The sequence below is a fragment of the Zonotrichia albicollis genome, chromosome 18 (genome assembly GCF_047830755.1).
Source record: "Zonotrichia albicollis isolate bZonAlb1 chromosome 18, bZonAlb1.hap1, whole genome shotgun sequence".
Taxonomy (NCBI): Eukaryota; Metazoa; Chordata; class Aves; order Passeriformes; family Passerellidae; genus Zonotrichia; species Zonotrichia albicollis.
This window is the reverse complement of record NC_133836.1, coordinates 10,951,422-10,971,560: the sequence shown is the minus strand read 5'-3', so window position 1 is coordinate 10,971,560 and position 20,139 is coordinate 10,951,422. Positions and strand designations below refer to the sequence as shown.

General features: G+C 42.5%; 1 protein-coding gene across 1 annotated transcript in view; it reads right to left on the bottom strand.

Moving 5' to 3' along the window:
* SFI1 (SFI1 centrin binding protein) overlaps positions 1-20,139 on the bottom strand; it is a 25,681-nt gene extending 5,542 nt beyond the window's left edge. Inside the window, exons 1-24 of the mRNA XM_026797083.2 lie at positions 19,058-20,139; positions 16,961-17,177; positions 15,828-15,899; positions 14,098-14,205; positions 13,842-13,936; positions 12,244-12,361; positions 11,502-11,604; positions 10,458-10,614; positions 9,534-9,695; positions 9,050-9,120; positions 8,246-8,338; positions 7,785-7,882; positions 7,414-7,495; positions 6,298-6,476; positions 5,995-6,070; positions 5,154-5,249; positions 4,648-4,724; positions 3,906-4,008; positions 3,327-3,423; positions 2,537-2,697; positions 2,068-2,142; positions 1,715-1,789; positions 1,180-1,353; positions 266-399 (exon numbers count right to left, since the gene is read on the bottom strand). Coding sequence (XP_026652884.2) covers positions 266-399; positions 1,180-1,353; positions 1,715-1,789; positions 2,068-2,142; positions 2,537-2,697; positions 3,327-3,423; positions 3,906-4,008; positions 4,648-4,724; positions 5,154-5,249; positions 5,995-6,070; positions 6,298-6,476; positions 7,414-7,495; positions 7,785-7,882; positions 8,246-8,338; positions 9,050-9,120; positions 9,534-9,695; positions 10,458-10,614; positions 11,502-11,604; positions 12,244-12,361; positions 13,842-13,936; positions 14,098-14,205; positions 15,828-15,899; positions 16,961-17,177; positions 19,058-19,154 — 2,720 coding nt within the window. The 5' untranslated portion in view covers positions 19,155-20,139. The remainder of the gene's footprint in view (positions 1-265; positions 400-1,179; positions 1,354-1,714; positions 1,790-2,067; positions 2,143-2,536; positions 2,698-3,326; positions 3,424-3,905; positions 4,009-4,647; positions 4,725-5,153; positions 5,250-5,994; positions 6,071-6,297; positions 6,477-7,413; positions 7,496-7,784; positions 7,883-8,245; positions 8,339-9,049; positions 9,121-9,533; positions 9,696-10,457; positions 10,615-11,501; positions 11,605-12,243; positions 12,362-13,841; positions 13,937-14,097; positions 14,206-15,827; positions 15,900-16,960; positions 17,178-19,057) is intronic.

Sequence of the window (20,139 nt, the reverse complement as noted above, 5' to 3'; positions counted from 1 at the left end):
TATAGCTGAGCTGGTTCTACCTGTCACTGGCAAGTACAGACACAAACACCTCCCTGTGGTGTGGGCTGAGGTTTGCATTACACAGCAGCTCTTGTATACCTCTGTACCACCAGCCACAGGATGCAGTCAGAGCTAAGGAGAATGCATGGAACTAAGTTATCAATGAGAAAACTTGGAAACACAAAAATGAGACAGATAGATTATATATGTGCAGAGTTATTTGTATGCCAGAGAAACAGGGGAGGGACTGGAAATTTACACTCACAGGCCACGGAGCACTGAGCCCCCCTCAGCAGGGAGAAGTGGTAGATGTCTGCATTTTGAAGGCCACGGCTCTTCCTCTGATGAATGTCCTCTTGTCTCTGGACTAACATCAGGCCTTTTAAATGGCACTTGCTTCTCCAGAGGTGGCAAAAAAGAAAAAGGCTTATTTAATTTCTGGGAGAGAGCCTCTGTTTCCACAGCATGGCACAACAATACACTACTGGTGAAGACTGCAGGCTGCCTGCCAACACAAAGAATAGCAGAGCATCTGATGGCTGAGAGCAGGAAGCACCACGGAGAAGGAACCAAGATTTCTGATGCCCTCCAAGCCATACCAGCTCTCTACACTAAATCAAGAGCTCCACTGTGGTAACATTTGGGTGAGCAGAATTAACTGAGTACTTCTGCACCAAGGCAAGCTGCACATTAGCAAATGGAACAACTGGTATCCTGAAAACCTGGAAAAGAGCTGGGAATGCTGCCCAGAAGCAGGAAGAGAGCAGTCAATACAGGCATCCTTTTCACACACAGGGCTGGGTTGATACTCAAAGGCAGAAGTGACACAAGCCCACATATGAAGGTATAAGCAATGCTGAAGCTAAAACAAGATCAGATGTAGTCTAAGTCTCTAATGCTTCATTCTAGCACAGAATTTAGAGACCTGACCCACATGCAAAGGTTTCAGTCAGGACTATTGTCTGTGGCAGAAATGGCCAGTTTTAAAATAGTTTCATTAGGAAAGGTTCCTAGTGAGTCTGAAGTCCTCTAGTCTCAGCTGAATGAAATACTTTGAACCAGAGATAGAAGCATATGTAGGATCTAAACAATAGCTGGGATGTGGAGCTCCAAGATCCATACATGCACAGACACAGAGCAGAGCAGCCCAGTTCTGGATATCTGAGCAATCTCTCTCACCTCCAGCTGGGGCTGGGTATGGAGCTGTCCCTGCAGCTGTTTGATGCCAGCAGTGTTTCTCAAGGCACAGGTTACACCTTCTCTCAAAGGAGCTGGGTGGTGAACTGTGACTTTTTCAGTGCCATCTTTCTTCTCCTGCTGCTCCCTGGCAAACCTGAGCCAAGCATCAAACACCTACAAGAGGAACAATGACAGCTGTGGGTATTACACACCCAGTTCCAGGACAGGGACTCCCCCTGCAGACAGCAACACCCTCCCTTCCCCTGGATAGGAATAAGCAAAGCTGCAGCAACAGCAGGACACTGCCATAATAACAAAGGGACAGGGATTTAAGTCGGCTGAGGCCAGATGGGGAAAAATGTGCATGTTTTTTAATCAGCTAAGAAATTTTACGGAGTTTTCAAGCATCCCAATATAACATGCAGCAACCCAAAGAGGAAAGGAAACAGACCTTTAGTGTGCATTCTACTGACTGCAGTCAAATCTGCACATTACCAAATTCACTTGCCTGCCCCAGCCCTGCACAGCCCCTTACCTTTCTCTGCACTGAAAGGGACCAGTGCCACAATGCTTGCACTGTCTTCTGCCTTTCCCATTGCTGCTGCAACAGCTATTAGGGGGAAAAAATGCACAGCAACCAGGTTAGGAGTTTACACACATCAGGAACACCAGGCAAAGCACCAAGCAAGGAGGAAGTGATGGCAGAGCCAGAGCAGAAAACCCTCAGCTCACCCAGACTATGGCAAGGTGTCTCTTGTGCTAGATGAACCAAAAAACTTCTGAAAATGTTTAAATAAATTTTCTTGGTCCTTGTGTAAACAGAACATGAAGGAGAAGGCAGAATGACTAGCAAGGAGCTAGGTGTCTACCCAGGGCAAAATTCCTTACCTGAGTTTTCCAGCGAGAGAAGGAAGCAGAGCAGAGTCTGTGAGTCATTAGTTCATCTCCCCTTCTCTGCAGCAGCTGCAAGACAACCAAAACAGTGAGTCACTTGCAGACAAACCCCATTTATCTGAGCCAAATGCTATTAGAACAGCTAGCAAACAGCCTTTATCACCCTCCCTTTGCTTTGTTAAGGCCACCCTCAATATCCAAGGGCCCTACAGTGTAACCCCATGTGTAGACAGCTACAAGCCTAGCAGGGATTTCATTTACAGTAAGCTCAGGTTGTCTTGTTAAGTCTGTTACTTCCATCAGTTTCTTCAGGCAAGGCACAGCCATGCTCCTTCCTCCTCAGAACACAAATCTGTCATGCTCCTTCTCAGCCCAGACTGCCATTCCCTTCAGCAGGGAGCACAGGGTGTTCCTCTATACCCATAACTCCCCACAGGCTGGGAAGCTTGCTGATCCTTCTCACCTTTTTTCCAAGGCACTGCTGATGATAATGTTTCCATTTCACCAGGTACTTCTGGAGCAGGTGCTGCTGGTGGTGCTGGGCTGCCCTGTGGTGCTGAGCCCTCAGCATCAGAGACTCCCTCATTGACTCCTTCCAGTGCAGGAACAGGCTCTGTAAACGCACTGTTAGGGGAAGATAAATTAGTTCACTTACCAAAGGGAGATTATTAATCTCAGAGTATCAAGTGATCAATCACTCTTCCCAACTGTTTCAATACTCAACTTGGACAACACTCAACACTGACAGTTTTCAGTATAGGAAGAACTGTGAAATATTTCATGTAACACACAGGGAGCTGTGACTTGCAAGTCTTCCCTGCTGCCAATTCTTTACAATTGTTAGGAAAGCCCTCTGTGCTTCAGAGTCCTCGTGTCAACAATGTACCATGGTACCACGAAAATGCTAGCAGAGTTTGAGGGTCTTTCAGTAAGAATTACCAGAGAAAGACTGAAGTAGTAATTGGTAAGACTACTTGTATTGCCCTCAAAACAGATGTCTGAAGTTCTCAAAATTAGTAATGGAAAATTCCTTTGAGGGAGGAAGTGCTACCATCCATTATATAGTACAAAGAACAAACAGAAACAAAAGTAACACAAGCAGCATTCAGCAGATTCACTCTCCAGTCTGTGGGGACATCCTTTATAACAACAGACCATCCAGTCACTTCATCTGTACAGATGACACAACACTGCCCATGGCTCATTCACAGACAGTGAGGACTTTTGAGAGCTCAGCATCTCCATCAGCTCACCTAAATCCAGCTGTTTTCTGGCCTCCAGCACAGCTGTCACCTTCAGGTGACGGTGACAGGCTCGAAGCCAGGCAGTGTCTCTCCACTGCAGCAGCACCTAAGGACACAATGCAAACAGGAGCTGGGACACAGACTGGCACTGCAATGGCAGGGGACACAACGCACTCCCCCATCATTGTAACATAACCATGTCCACCTCATTCTTCACATAAGGCTCAGCAGACAGAATTTCCTACAAATTAAATGCAGAAGTGTTTCAGAGGGTCCTTTTGGCAATTTCCAAGGTGTTCTTTCATCCATCCTGTCCCTGCCCCACTCCCTGATACTACTGTGCTGTATCATGCTACTGGTCTTTCCTTCCTTCTAAGGAATGAGAGGAAGGAAGAGAAAAAGCCATGAGCTCACAGAGACAAGTTTTTTCAGAGACACCTGTAAAAACAAGATGAGACTCCCACTTTGCAGCTCTGTCTTAGTAGTGGCTCTTAGATTTAAGTTTTTGGTCCTTCTAATTGTATCATCTGACCTCTGCCTGAACCAGCAGCTGTACTGAGACCTTGGCACCTGCTGTACAGATCCTACCTTTGACAGCACTGCTCTCCTGTGGTGCTCATCTGCCCGAGCAGTTGCCTCAGATTCATGTATAAGAGCAAGAGCATTCTCTCTCCATGTACACAGCACCTCTCTGAAGGCAAAAACACACACAAAAGTTAAAAACAAACCCATTAAGAAAGATTCTCACTTGTTCACTTGTCACTTTTCGTACTCACAAGGGAACTAAAACAGCTGCATCTATAAACTCAGTCATGCAAATCAACATCTGCCCCTTCAGGTCTCTGCTGAAGAGAAGGCAGTGCAAAACACAACACAGTCTGAAATCAGCAGCTTCAGCTGAGCCAATCAGGCTCTGCAAGTGACTCCAGCTTTATAGCATTAAAATAAGGTAACTAAATAACTGCAACTAATGCAATGTGATAGTATCTTTAATCACTCTCCTCACTGTAATGAAAGAGAGGCTCTGCATCTTCCAGGCTCCTTTAATACCATAACAGATGTAGTTAACACCATAAATGATGCAGTTTGCTGTCTGATGACTCTTGCAGGACAAAACAGAGATTTTAAAAATATTCAAGAAAACAGATAGCAAACAGGAAGAGGTTGATCTCTTTTAGCTAGATGATCTTCATGCAAAGAAACAGCAACGCATGGCAGAGTCCGCTCCCAGCACCAAACACTGAGAAAGTTACAGAGGGGGCAGTGAAAGGAAGAAATGAATTTGACTGCAGTGCAGTCACTCTCTCATGCTGCCTAGGAAGGGGCTCACCGCAGCAGCAGCCGAGTGTGCTGCTCCTCCTTCTCAGCTACTTGGTACAGAATGCACTTCATGTTGTCTTGGTAAATCTGGAAAAAAAAATAGTATTGAGAGGTAAATCTACCTCAAGTGTTAACACCTGTGAGGAGAGGAAACATCTAGAAACTCTTACTAGCATCTAACTAACTCTAAGTAACTCATATGTAGCACTGGCAGTAAAGTACAGGGGGAAAAAACACAAACCACTGAAATCAAATGCTGCTTTGCTGTAGCAAGCAGTCACTTCACAATAGTGAATGCTAGCTGTGATGTACCAATGACCAGAGCTACAAGATTACCTTGGTTCTTCTGTGTAAAAAGCAATGCCAGAGCTCACACAGCCCTACATACAAGAGCCTCCATTCTACCTTGCACATTGGTGTGTATGTGCCTCCAGTGAAGCAGCGTGGGAGCTCTTCAGCTCTCACTGAAACACTACAGCACACACAGACAAGTGCCTCAAAAAGGCTCCATCCTACCTTCCAAGCTGCCAAGGTCTTGCCCAGCAATACATGTTGATAATGCAGGTCTGCTTGCACCAGCTTCCTCCATTTCTCACGCTGATGTTCCACATACTAGGAGGAGGAAATGGAAAAAAAACAAAAATACATAAACATGAAGGAGGGAAAACAAGTAATGGCAGAGAGAGGAGGGAAAAGGACCCCTCCCATTCTCTGGAGAATCAATCCTTCACTTTGCTGTAACAGCTTTTCACTCAAACTGGTGCTGCACTCTGCTATGTCCCCAAAAGGCCTAGCTGAGGTGCTTTTTTATCCTGCCCTTTGTAGGAATCCTCTTGAAGACTGATGTAAACCACTCAAATTAACAGGTCTGCACTGCTCCAACTATAAAATTTCTCATAGATTTTCAAGACATGCCGCAAGGCACATCTGGTACCTCATATCATGGTAAGGAAAAGGGGCCCACATGAAAGCACTCTGTGTTTGTGACATCCTGTAACACAAATACACGTCCATACACAAAGGCCTGGCTGCAAACTTCTAACTTTTGAGAAGGACACACTCAGTACTGGCCAGGGACAATTTCATCACACTAACTCTGATTACATTCCCAGGTACACCTAAATTATATTCCTATTCTCACCATATCTACATACATGAACAAAAAGAATTCTCTCTTCTCCCTACACAGTTCCTGTTCCACCCACACCAAACTGGTTTTATCCACATGAAAAGGGAGGAGAGCTTAGGAATGACTAGTGTTTATTTTAAACAATTTAACTTCTAGCCATATGGGCACAAGCAATTCAAACATAACAGGAAGGCTTCATGCTCTTTCCCCATCTGCTAACTCTCTCACCTCTCTCCACTTGTTCCAAGTCTGCTGCAGACACTTTGAACAGTGAAATCTTAATGCTTTTGTCTCCTTAAGCCTCCTATAAGAAAAATAATTATTTGTCCTACAATGCAATCCATGTTACTGGACACTTCTAACACAGACTTGAGTGCACAGTTGTTATTTTCAGTAATTGATTTACTGAAGACAACTTAGTAGACTCTAAAGCACAAAAAAGGAGTGATCACCATTGTGAATTAAATGCTCTCCAAAGTAGGTTGCCAGAGAGTCAATCCAAATCACTCTCTGTTTCAAAATAAATCTTACTCTGTTTCTCTCTCCTGAGTCTTCTGTTTCCACAGACAGAAGGCCTTTAGCAGCAGCTGGTTACTGTAGTGCTCTCCTGCTCGAGCCAAGCCCTCCTGCTCCTCCAGCCGTGCAGCCGCTCTTCCCCGCCAGCAGGACCAGGAGCAGCGCAAGAGCCGCCTCTGGAAATGGAGCACGGCCTGAATGGAGGGAGGGAGGCAATGAATGCACAGCACAGGCAGCTGCAGGAAACACCTCCTTAAAGATGGCAGGCACAGAACTGTCCAGTGTTTGCTTTCTGAGGCTGAACAGCAATGGACACACCACCAAAGCCCCTCTGTGGTGAGGCCATGCAACGTGCTCTGCAGGTACCTGTGTGCGTGCTGGTGGAGGAGCTGTTACCAAAAACCAGCAAGCCAAAGAGAGGAAAAACACAAGCTGATAAACAGCATGTGAAGGACTCCTAAGGACTGATAAGTTCCAGAAACCAGTCCTGTTGAATGTACAAGAACTGATAACCTCCCTCCACCAAGGGTGAGCCATATCTGCACAAAGACACCCACACATGCTACTGGCAACTTGGAGCTGTGTAAGAGAGCACATAAAGGCCACAGTGGCTGCTACATGTGAATACTCCAGGACCATATACATGTGTGTGTGTGTGTGTGTGTGTGTGTATACACACATATATATACACATACCCCTAAAAAAATGAAGAGCCTTGTAAAAAATGTTATGGACACCTACCTAGAAGCAGCTAATTTCTTAATACAGCCTTGCACTTTTTAAATGACTGGGGTTGGCCATTTAGTAGTATTATTATTACTACTTCAACAAAGTAACTATGAGACTCTGTGAGAGAGAGAGCACACACACATTTACAGCGTGAGGGAATAAGTGAATGAGCTATGTGAATGGCAATACTCTAATAATAACTTGTTTCTATTATTAATAAACTACTTAACTTAAAAAAGGTGATCAATAAATATTGGTTGTAATCTCTTTCCCCTGACTTGATTCCTCACCAGGGAAAAGGGAATTTACACCAAGTCCATCTCATGCTAACACATATTCACAGACAGTAACTATGAAATCATCCCCTCTATTTCCTAAGCAAGATACAAGAGTTATATTTACCTTCTTCTCTCCCATTCGATATCCTTGCAGCTTGCAGGTCTTCAGCAGCCATGTGTCAAATACCTGTCTCATCAACACCCTCCTGGCAAGCAAAAAGGGACAATGTCAGCACACAGGAGACAATTCCTTCAGAAAACATATTGGTCTTATGAATATCAGCTGACTAAATGAACCTCAGAGCTGGGCTTAACCAATCTCCCTCTTACATTCCAGAGAGAAGCATAAGATCTAAATTCTTCATTACTCACAGAAAATGTCAGAGCAGCTGCCATCAAGTCATGTCCCCAAAGGTATTACCATACTTAAGAAGAGAACCAAAGGCCCACAGATTCCACATTTGTACAAGTCTCTATCAATAGTTCTCTGCAAACCTGTAACGAGCATGAGCCACTGCTGTTAAAGCCTGCTGCTGTTCTTCCTCCTTCTCTTCCAAACGGGACTTCCAACGGTTCCAATACTTCTGCAGCACCTGAAATAAAATAAAGACACAAAACCCCCTAAAGATATTCACTGAGGAGAAGAATGTTAATAAACAAATTGCTAAAGTCCTAGTGAAGCTGCAGACTGCAATGGGTGTCTCCTGCAGTGCTTCACATACCAAACTTTTTAACCACCTGTAAGTTTTTCTGCTAAAAGAAAAATTCCACCATAAACACAGGGAAATGAGAAACTAAACATATCTAAGAGTGGCATTGAGTCACAGAGATTTTCTGTGACTATTAGTACTTAAGAACAAAGCCACTGCTGCAATAAAAAAGTACTTTGCAGGTGACAGTGGAAGTCAATAGGACAGCTCAAGACAAACCAACACAAGAAGCAAAGTCCAGCTCACTGTGACTCGATGCTGGCAGGATGACAGGTTTGCTCTCATTCGCTGAAGACGAGTGTCCAGGACATTCTGCCGAAGACCCTTAAGGCCAAGTTCCTGTAACCACAAGAAATAAACACAACTTTCATTTGTAATCCAAATCAGGTAATTTAGAACTGATCTACAATCCTACAATTTCTTGAGTGGGGGCAGAAAATGGTAAACAGCATTATGAGAGCATCCTACTTCAAATCACTAATCACCCTGCACTTATAATGACTGCTGTTTTCACTTCATGATCCAAACCAGTTTACTGGTATTCTTTTAATGACCAGTACTGATCCAACCTTGAAAATAGCTCAGTTCCAAAAAGCTGGAGGCTTGCTTGTGGCCACCTTTCAGAGAGCATTCAGGGATTTATTTTTTCTTTAAAATACCCTAAAATCTAAACAAAACCCCAAAACATCAACTAATTGAACATGCAGCAAGCTATCTTTGGTCTTGTGTGAAAAGCAGCATGCACACATTACTGCAGAGGAGAAAAAATAATCCTTGTAGCAAACAGCATAAAAAAAAAAATCAAGGGGAAAAGGCAATCTCATGGTGGAATAGCCAGGGAGCAGGTAACCCAACACCCTTAAGATCTACTAAGAATCTACTTCACCAGTAGTGAAGATCAGCAGTTTCCCCATTTGGATTCAGTTGGCAGATTCCAGAAGAGCTGAAATTTAGAAACCTGGTGTATCTCCCACCCAACACCCTCTCACCACTGTCAGTGTTACAGGGACCTCCACAGCCCTCCCACCCAGCACATAACAGGGCTCTTACCAACAGGTGACACTTGTAGTGCTTTTCAGCCAGCTCACACTGCTGAGCCTCTTCCACACACAGCACAACATCTGTCACTGAGTTAAAGCCTCTTTTACACAGAACAACCTTCTCCCACAGAGGGGCACTGCATCTCCATCTGCATTTGCTTCAATGTTTGAATGCCCCAGCACTGTTATCTGCAGAAGTTTTGACTACAGTAAAACTTAGATTTTGCTGGCTTATTACAATATGTTTCTGTTTCACTCTTAAGTAACAACTATAAATTATCTTCTGCAGTCTGTAATATACTCTTATACAGCTGCTAGCATACTGTAATTACAACAGTTTAATGAATTGTTAGTGTGGCATTACATACACATAATGACAACGTGTTTGTTGTCACTCGTGCTACTGCACAATGTTCCTGCTCATTAACTGGATCTTCCCCCTGCGGGAATGTTTCTAAGGTGGCTTTGCTAGGGACCAAACCCAGGCTGGATACAATGCTTCCAGTGTGCAAAGGCTCTCCATAAGGCAATCCTTGCTGCTTGTTTTTCCAGCTCCCTTCCATGAGCACGCATTCTCCTCCTGCACTCCCATGCCAGCTGCCAATCGGAGAAGCACCTCCAGAGCCTCCTGCTCCTGTGGAACTCCTGGGCCAGCTCTGCAAGACAAACACAAATCACCCATGGCTTGTTCTGTCCCAGGCTCATTGTATCATTGAGAGCCTGGCATCTGAGCCACTGGCTCACAAGTGCATGAGCTCTAACACTGAGAAATGGTTACAAGAATTCACATTAACTCTCAACCAGAGATCACATTGTTCCTATTGATCACAAAGGCAGTTTGAAAGCAGTAACCTGCTGTGCTGACTTAGGAGAGGGAAGGTAGGACAATGTATTACTTGTGCAACATACTCAAACTTACATTTCAGCATGCTCCTATTACTAATTCCTACACAGCCAAGCTAGATTCTTTTCCACTGCCACAATCAAAAAGCAATTCATACAAATATCTGAACTCATTTCCATTCAGGGGAAGAAACAAAGGAACTGGTGTAAGAACCTTTACCCCATTTTATAGGAGTTGTGATTTGACTGACTATCAAGAAAATCCACAGACTGACTGATCAAAGCCTTGAATACATCCTTCTCCCAGATAACTCAGTCAAAATCCAAGAGGCAACATGCAAGTTTCATCAAGGGAATTGTAAAGCATTTTCTCTTCAATCCTGTGGAAAGCAGGTGATGTCCCTTACAGTCCAGCATGTGAGCTAAGCCAGGTCTGTCACAGTGTACAGCCCAAGCTGCACCTCATGACCTGGGTGGGCAGAGACATTGCAGTGTCCTAGAACAGAAAAAACAATTACCATGCCCTCAGTAAAGGGGCTGAGCCCTTTCTGTCCCACCTCACCACTTTCACTCACCATTCTGGCGTTTCTTTACTCTGTGGAGGTTCAGGTATCCCAGCCATGCTCCCATGCATCTCCTCAGCTCCCAGAGCTGATGGTGAGTTACTGCCCTGGTGTCCTTCTGCTTCTCATTCTGGGTGTGTAAATAGAGCTCTCGCCACTGCAGCCAAGCCTGAAGGAACAATTAAGGGACAAGGGCAGGAGGGGGAAAAAACAGACAAGATTAGAGAATTAGAACAAAGAGGAGAGGAAGAACACACATGCAATAAGAAATTCCATATAAATTCTAGAGGTGAAAGCCATGAACAATGAGGTTGCCCCCCCAAAAAAGGGGAAAAAACCCAAAGGAATGTCAGCGTAGAAAATGTCACAAGATTTTTTTCACTCTTTTAAATACTTTCACACTTTTCCCATTAAAAAGACCAATATAATACTTTTGCCAACAAGCTTTCTTTCAGACTATTTTCATATAAAAGGGAATCCCATCATGAGATACTATAAGACTTACCAAGTCACAAGTTTCGTTCCTTAGCAGAACACTGCCCTAAACCAGTATTGTTGCATCTTACAGTGCAGGTCAAATTTGCATTTGCATCTTACAGTGCAGGTCAAATCAAATACCATCCCTCTTTTCAATGAAATGGACAAAAAGCCACAATTTCAGTGAAAGAAAAAAAGAAGCCCATGCTGTTTTCACTTCAGCTAAAATCAACCTGGACAACACTCTCAGTCATCTGATTTAGTTTCAAGTAGTCCTGCAAGAAGAAGGAAGCTGGATTTGATTCGCCTTGAACTCTGACAGGTTTGGTGCTGTAACCCCTTCCCTGTTCCAGGGACTGACCACCCTCTCAGGAAGATCCTTTTCCTAATGTCCAGTCTGAACCTGCCCTGACACAGCTTCATTGCATTTCCCCATGTCCTGATATGATATTCCATCAGAAGTACTGCAACTTTCAAAGTAAATAAGTACAAGGCCCAGTTTTTATTCATCTGCAACATTTTCACATGTGTGCAACTTAAACATTAGAAATGGCAGTAGCTGAAGCTCCTGAGACTTACTCGAAACTGCAGGCTCTGGGCCCAATGCTGCAGAGCCAAAATATTCATTTTATGTCCAGAGCATTTGTGGTAGTGTTGTCTTCTCCAAACTGCCCATGAAATGCTGCCAAAAAACGTTACAGACAAGTTCAACCACAGGTGCCATCATTTGGTGCAAGAAATCACTTTCATCTGACTGGAAAAAGGTATGAACAACAATCCTTTCAAAGAACCACCAAATGGTTTGGGTTGGACCTTAAAGATCATCTTGTTCCAATCCCCTGCCATGGGCAGAGACACTTCCCATTTCCCATACTGCTCCAAGTCCCATCCAAACTGACCTTGAACACTTCCAGGGATGGGGCATCAACATCATCTCTGGGTAATCTCCAGATTTCAGTGCCTCACCACCCTCAGAGTAAAGAATTTCTTCCTAATATTCAATTTAAATCTACCCTCTTTCAACTTAAAGCCATTCTTCCTTGTCCTCTCATTGCATGCCCTTGCAAAAGTCACTCTCCAGCCTTCCTGTAGGCTCCATCAGGCATTGGCAAGCTGCTGTATAATCTCTATTAAATTTGGAGTCTATGGCTGCGCCAGAAGAACTCACAAATCCCAGAAAGAAAAAGAATTCTTAAAGAAAAATCAAACACCAAAGTGTCAAGGTGTGACTTTTTATCTTTTAGGAAAAGATAACATAACACAGATAAAAGCCATGGCCTTATGGTCAGCGCCTCTCTGCCTGTTTGTATTCCATCCTTACCTCAAACAGCTCCTTTTCCTGAATGCCAGTGCCACAGACTGCATCCCATGTTTTGTCCTTTGAACATCAACATAAACCAGCCAGTGCTGCCAGGTCCTGAGCAGAGTTTGCCTCTTTGCTGTGCACGACAAAAAACGGCAGCATCTTAAATTCTGTCATCTGGCACATCTCAACCACTCCACCACAGCTCGTCCCCGACTCTGTGTCCTCAACCTGCAGGGACACCTCGTGGAAAAGCCTGAAATGACAGCGACCTCCCTCCGGCCGAGGGCGTCCCAGGGAGAAGCCTCAGAATCGCTGACAGCTCGGTGCAGCCACTTGTTCAGAGCAGCGTGAAAGATGGGACAATGGCCCATAACCGCCTGGCCTTCAGTGCTTATGGGGACGGAACTGTAGAACAATGGTCAGCATAACGACTCTGCTGGGTAAGAATGACAGGATTCTCTTTGGGTTGTTTAAAAAAAAAAAAAAAAAAAGTGTATCAGGTTCATCAGCTGCTTTTCAAGAGTTATTCTCTCCTACAAGCAGAGAAATGAACCAGAAACAAGTCAACTTTATTTAGCAGGCTGGTCATGCAGCTAAAAACAGAAGTGGTGTCACAAATTCCAGTTTACCACTTAGTGCAGCACACTGCATATTCTCCTCACAGCAGGTTGGCTTGTCAGAACTGACACTACTAAAAGCAACGTTATTAGAAAAACTCTCATTGATTCTATGCCACCTCACACACACACATAAAAGAACCTCAGAATTTTCTTTTTTGGGATTTCAAGTATTAGCCTACCTTGATACAGGTCACCTTTTCCTATTTTTGACCAAGTAACACACAGCTTCTGCTGTAAATACTCTGGCCTCAGTCAGTCAGAAAGAAGTCTGGACAGCCTGACAGTTTGTGTCCAAAGGTGCCAGTTTCAAGGACATTCTGAGGCTACGTTCATGTGCAAAGACAGCAGTTAACTTACTCTGCAAATCAGCACAGAACAAAACCTCAGTATCATCTTCAAATGAAGGTCAACCTCCCTTCAGCAAAATATATTCTCTGAACCCAAGAAAGCTGCTACCAGTACAGACAGCTCCAAGTCTTTGCAGAGCAAAGAACCTACACAGTAAGACCAAGGGCACTTCAAAAGTTTGGGCTTCTTTCAATTGCTAGACACAAGCTGGAAGGAACAGTCAATAGACATAAAATAAGTGCTGTTAAAAGCATAGGGAATTACTATCTAATGTCTACAGCAAAAGTTGATAGAGAATTCCAGTAAAACAATTTATCAAAAAACTTCTACTTGAAAACATACTGTGATTAAGTAAAAAAAACAAACAACCAAAAATCAAGCCACCAGCTAAAAAACAACCAGAGCAACCCAGAGCAGATGGAGAGGCTCTTAAACTTATTCACTGGCATCCCTGAATAACTATAGAGCTACACCCCTATAACAGAACCCCCTGCCATCTGCTCCTGCAAGCACTGCACTGCCATGGGGTGGGGGAGCTCAGGGTGCAAACAGGCACAGGGACACAGATTGTGGATAAAAATTCCCTGTGGATACTCCCATCCCAGTATGTCCCCACATACTGGTAATTACCATCCCTTCACTTACCATGAGACTCTGCAACATAAAACTTGTTCCTCTTGCCTTGCTGTTGGCATACATAGGCTCTCCAAGCCTTGAATATCAAATTAAGGAGTAAATGCCTGGAAAATGAAAGTGCCATTCAGTAAAATATTAAAATAAGCAATGAAAAGATTGCTCTTGGCCTAGATGTCCCATGGATGGAACTTGCTCACTGGTACTAAGAACTCCTTCAGGAAATGTCTCATACACACCCACCCCAAAGGGAAGTCATTTCACTAACCTGTAATGGTGGTCTGCTCTGAGGCTGAGCTTCTTGTCTCTGCAAACTGCCCACTGCTCCTTCCACTCTCCAAAAGCTTTCTGAAGAATCTTCTGATCATACAAACATCTAAACAGTTGAAAGATTTGGACAGGAGAAACATCATACAGGTTTCCAGAGTGACCACAAATCAGTTTTCATGAATATTACACCACCTCTTCTCCAGGCTTGCCTGATCAGCCTAACAACCTCTAATTGCATTTAAAACCACTTCCCCACTGTGACACTTTATTCAAAAACTCCATGAAGCACTGCAAGAATCACTCTACTGACTGTAAATACTTCACATAAAGACAAGGAATAAAAGTCAATGTTGTTAACTTGTTAAACATCACAGTACCAGCTGACTTGAGACCTGTTCACATTTTTCATCCTCAGTTCTGTGTTTTACTTTAACTACCAGAACAGTAGATAACAATATATATATTTTCCTTTCTAATCTTGTTCTTTGCCATTTTAACACAAAACATTTCATATATATAAATAAATTCAAAAGCAACAACAGATGTTATAATGCTCTGATGTTTTTATCATGCAATAACAGCAGAATTAGGCCCAGAATCCTAGAGGTCTCTCAGTGGAACAAATCAATCCTCTCACAAGCTGCAATTTACAGCCACCTACCCCGAGCCAAGCTGCTAAGTCATTCCAAGCACTCATGCAGAAAAGGAAAAAAAGAAAAAAGAAACAAACTATATGTCATTTTTATGAACTTGGTGTATTAACAGTATTGCACGTGCATTAAGAGGTATTACAGCTATGGAGAACTGGGGACTTCTAAATCTAGAAAGGCAATTCATTATTGCTTGTGCTCCTTGCTGGTCTTTATAAAATCTATTCCCCTTAAAAAATAAATTCATCATCAAGCTGAATTGATAGCCAAAGTAGTGCCAGCTCAGTGGATGGGACAGGAGGAATGGTGAGGTTCACAGGACAGCTTCCATTTACCAACAAAGGCAGAAACAGAATATGTTTGATACAGAAAAATGAAAGGGAATGACTGAGGACCTGATCTTATTCCAAAGGCAAGTCTTCCCACTGGGAACTACTTCAGTTCCCAAGGGTGTGGTCAAGCAAGAATGAACATGCAAATTAATGCAAAACAAGAAATGAATATCAAAGCATGGGGTTTTAGTATCTCACAGAACACTGACAGCAGAAAGGAATTATCTGCCACAGGTATTTCCAAGTCAGATACAAACATACACAGATATACATTAAGAACAAGAGTGCAAACAATAATAATTAATGATCCATTTGAGTCCTTTCCAGCTCAGAACAGCCTGTGACATCTCTGTCATCATAACTTTGGGAAATAGTTAAATTTAAAGCAGGTATCCCAATCACATCCCATCATTTATATGCACATACTGGTCAACTTTATCAAAACACAATTCCTATGAATTTGGTTAATAGGAGCTTAACCATGATTATTAAAAACAAACAAAAAAAAAAAAAAAAAAAAGCAAGAGCAAGAAAGGTACCCAAAGAAAATCTTCACGTGATCTCAAAATACATCCAAATATTTTCTTGGCAGCCAGTACTCTCTCAGCCCAGTGGTTTACCACTAAGCCATTAAAAAAAAAACAAAAAAAAAACCAAAATAAACCCCAAAACAAAACAAACAAAAATACAAAACAAAACCCACCAAACAACAAAGCTCCACCTCTGAGTTCTCTAATTTTATGTACCTGGCTTTGGAAGGGAGAACTTGTCCAAATGTTATTTTTGCCCAGAGATAGAAAAACTTCCTTGCTAGGTATCTGGAACACAAGGAAAGATTAGTTGCTTTTATACTCCTCCTCTGCAAATTCCCAGGCAGTAGTGAAAATAGGAATTTTTATTAGAGTTTCACTAATAAAACTAAGGGTCTAGTTTTCAGACATCAATGCATATATGAAATATTTAGACCCTGAAATCAGTACCTGTAACACAGCAATTCCTAAAGGATTAAGAGGCCCAAGCACCACTGCAAAACTTGAATTGGGATGTAGTTCTTTAGGAATGCTGGGCACCCAAAATGCCCTCCAAGGAGCCCTCCTGCACCCAGGGGTGCTGCTGAGCAGGGTGCCCTGCCTGGCTGGGAGCCCCCTCTGAGGTTCCAATGTGGTCACACCACTGCTCCCCTAAATCAAACAGCTGAGCCCAGAACACCTGAGCCAATCCAACGTCTGGGCCCTCCTGAAGGCAGCAAATCTTCCTTCTCCCCACCTCCCCTCAGCACTTCCACATCTCCACAGGTTCTCCCAACAGCAGCTCAGCTCACTAATGTCGTACTGTGACCCTACCACCCTTCCTCTCTTTTTTCCCAATGGATTTCAGAGTTAGCTGGCACAGGGAGGGCCCCAGGAAGCACCAAGGTAATTATCTTCACAAGGTAATTAGTTAAAGCACACAGCCAGGAAGGGAGGCCTCACTCCTTCAGGAGGTCTGAGCTGCTCAACAAATGTTGGGCTTTTAATCTCTACACAATTACATCCCACCTTTGTCAAGGTTCTTTTAACAAAACAAAACAAAAAAACAACCAAACAAAAAAAAAAAAAAAAAAACACTAGAGGAGGGCAAGAAGAAATCATGTCACCTGGCAGTGTATCAAAGAATATTGTTAAATAGCCATTTTTAAATTTGCCTTTGAAAGTAAAAAATACCAGAAATCTGACTGTCAACCCTTGTCCTCAAGTTACCACAAGGCATCCTCAGAACTGCCTGCCATGGCCATGAACTAAAACTTCTGCTGCAACCTGCCCTGGCACCACTAAACCCAGACACACTCAGGTCTGACCCCCTGCTCCATTCAGTGAAAAATATGTTTTGTACTCATCACCTGCTTTGGAATTCTTTTAACATTCTTCTTTGACTCTGGGTATACCCATCTTGACCTGGTTTGTCATAATCTCTGTCCTGAAATTCATGTGCTGCAGACTGGGGAGCACCAGATTGTCCAGCTGCATGAACTTGATGCTCAGGTGCTGGCTGGATTTCATCCATCATCAGGGATTTTGAACTTGAAAGAAGAAATATTTTGTGGAAAACTGTATTACCTGCAAAGAAGTGGCATTATTGCAATAGCTTGGTCTGTAACAAAGGTGTCTAATCAAACACAACAGCTACAAATGCTAGAACATTTATTGTTTATCAGGTGTTTTTCAGTATCTGGAATTTTAAACTTTCCCCAACACAACCAGGAAGATACATTTCAGTGCAATCATGTCACAGACAACTCTTTTTCCCCTAAAGCTGAAATGAGAAATCACTGAAATGCATTTGTGTGTGCACACAGGGTGACTTGATGCAGAAGCTGTGATTGTGGTTTTCTGCCTTTAAGTCCCAAACATACCAAGGGATTCTGCCTACTGCTGATAAATTCTCTTGGGCACTGGTGAACTGAAGTGAGATTTCCATTTTAACATAAAATGCTCTTTTACAAGCTCTTTCCTAGTTTTATTCATATTTTAACTGTGTTTCTCCTTAAAAAAAAAAAACCAACTGAAAATCTCTTCCTGTTTTTACATATTAATCATTAAAAAACAAAATTAGACCTATTTTTCTATCACACAGTTTACTTTCACGTGTAGTTCTAATCTGAAAAATAACAAGTGTGTTTTTATGAATTCTAAATATTTTTTCTTTGTAATTTTCTGAAAACAAGGATTAAAAAAAAAAAAACTATGCAGATAAAACTTGCTGCACCGGTTCCATTGAAGCTTCTTTCCCAAAACAAATGCTGCCACCACCCTGAAAATTTGCACATTAGAAACACAAACACATTCTTGAGTTCCAGAAGAGGCAACAGAAGAGGATAATCTGAAATCTCACCCTAAAGATCTCCTGAACTGAGCTAGGGATGACATGGCTGCAGCCAGAAAAAAATATTGTTTTCACAAAGTGACTGGAACAATGCAAGTTTCAAAAGTTCAGCTGAATAACCACTACTAACAACAAATCACTGGGAGGAAATACAGTATTTCTGGCTTGTTCCAGCAGGGTACAAAGAGTTAAAAATAAAAGTTAGTGGAAGAAAACAAGACCTGTATTTTGTGTGAGAAATTCTTGTTCTATAAAATATTATCTGAATGTTTTCTGAAAGAGGTAGGCCCTGTCCAGCAGAAAAAAGAATTCTGTTCACATCAAGATAGGCAGTTAAGGCAACTCTATGCACGTTTGAAGAGGAGTTCCAGGCACTTTAAAATTGATGTAAAACAGTTTTCAGCACAAGTTCTTGTACACACCTATTAGGCCCAACTCCCTTTTAAACTATTTCATCTGTCCCAAAGATAAACCTGGTCTGACTACAGGCAATAACAACCTCACACAAAGGAATTGAAATAATCTAAACTGGGTAAAACATGCAAAAGTTTGGTATGAAAGTCTAAGGTGTGAGAATATCTAATAATTTTCCAACATATCTACTTTTAATCAAGTTATTTCTCTAATTGGAACACTATTATGTGCTGCATATATTTAATGATGATAGCCTATGTTCCCCAAAATTTATAGTAAGTGCCCATGAAAAAGAAGAGTCAAAGAAGGATCATTTCTCCCTTTTAAAGTTAGAAAACAAAAGCATGGGAAGAATGAGAGAACATGGAGTAAATCTCTGCTTGGGCCAACAGCTGTGTCCAAGCACCTTATGCTCCAGTCTAACAGCTCAAGCTCAAGAACATCATTACATGTACATGTGATGATAATGTAAACTCACATAAAGTTGTGTTTCATGATCAGTTTGGGAGTTAGGTGTCATAGTTTTTTACTTTACTTTTAAGAGGAATATTTTCTGGCTAACAAAGTTCCAAAGAGACTAATAAGCCTTTCTGTGAGAATAACTCAACTTCTTCTGTCCCATGGAAATCTTAAGATGTCATAAATATAAAATAAATGACAGCTGAAGTCTTTAACATAGTAGCATTCTATTACTGCTTACCTTCCCCTGAATTTTTCCACTTCACAGTAGCTCCAAGCCTGCAGTTCAAATGCACTTTCTGCTCTGCAGTGTTGTTTATTAACTGTGGACAAAGCATGAGTTGGTGCCTGTTACTTGTGATGAAGCCATCACATGGATGGGTTGATCATCACTTGTGATGACCCAGCACATGGATCTACACTAAATGCAGTCTGTATCATAGAAATGACATGATTTCCACTCAGACTTATGCTGCACTCAAGCAGCATAATACAATTCCAGATGTTTAACGTGAAAAGCATCTGTGTGTCTTAGCAACACTGCGCTGGCTTCATCTAATGGTAATAAAGTTATAACTATTTGAATCCTAAGGCAGCAATTCTGTTCACCTTTACAAAAATGTGCTAGAAAGGTGCTGTTAAAAGTAAACTACTCCAAGTTATGTGCCCCTTACTTAAAAATAAATTAATAACCAAGAGTGATACCATCAGCAGCTGATTCCTTTTCACCTGCTGGTTTGTTGATTTTTTTTTAATACTATGTTTCTCTCCTTCACAAGCACTTAGAAATGAAGAAAACAATGAGTTCCACCTAGCTCCATTGAGAACATCCCTATGCATGGAACCCTGTAACTTCCCAGGAAGAATATGACTCTGTGAAAGCACCTGGAATTATGGCCAGGCATCTCCTTTTTAAGTGTGAGGCCCAAAGTGGATTCTTCTACAAGCATTGGTTAGGGTGTGATAGCAAAAAATCCTCCCCCCAGAAAAAAACAAAAAACAAACAAACAAAAAAACATGGGGAAAAACTAACAAAAAAAGCCCCCAAAAAGTAAAAGCAACTCACCTCACATAAAAAAACCCCACCAAACCCAACCAACAGCGAAAGCAAACAAAACCAGCTTAAAAACAAAACAAAACCCTATAAGATTTTTCTGGAGTTTTACTGCACGACATTCTCCTCGGCAGGTAACTGTACCCTGAACGCTTTTTGTGCTGATGGACAAACACTGGAGACCCACACGACGCTGCTCCACAGCCCCGCCGTGAGGGGGCCGCGACAGCCGCCCCCGCCCCGCTGGGGGCACCAGGGATCCCGGCACC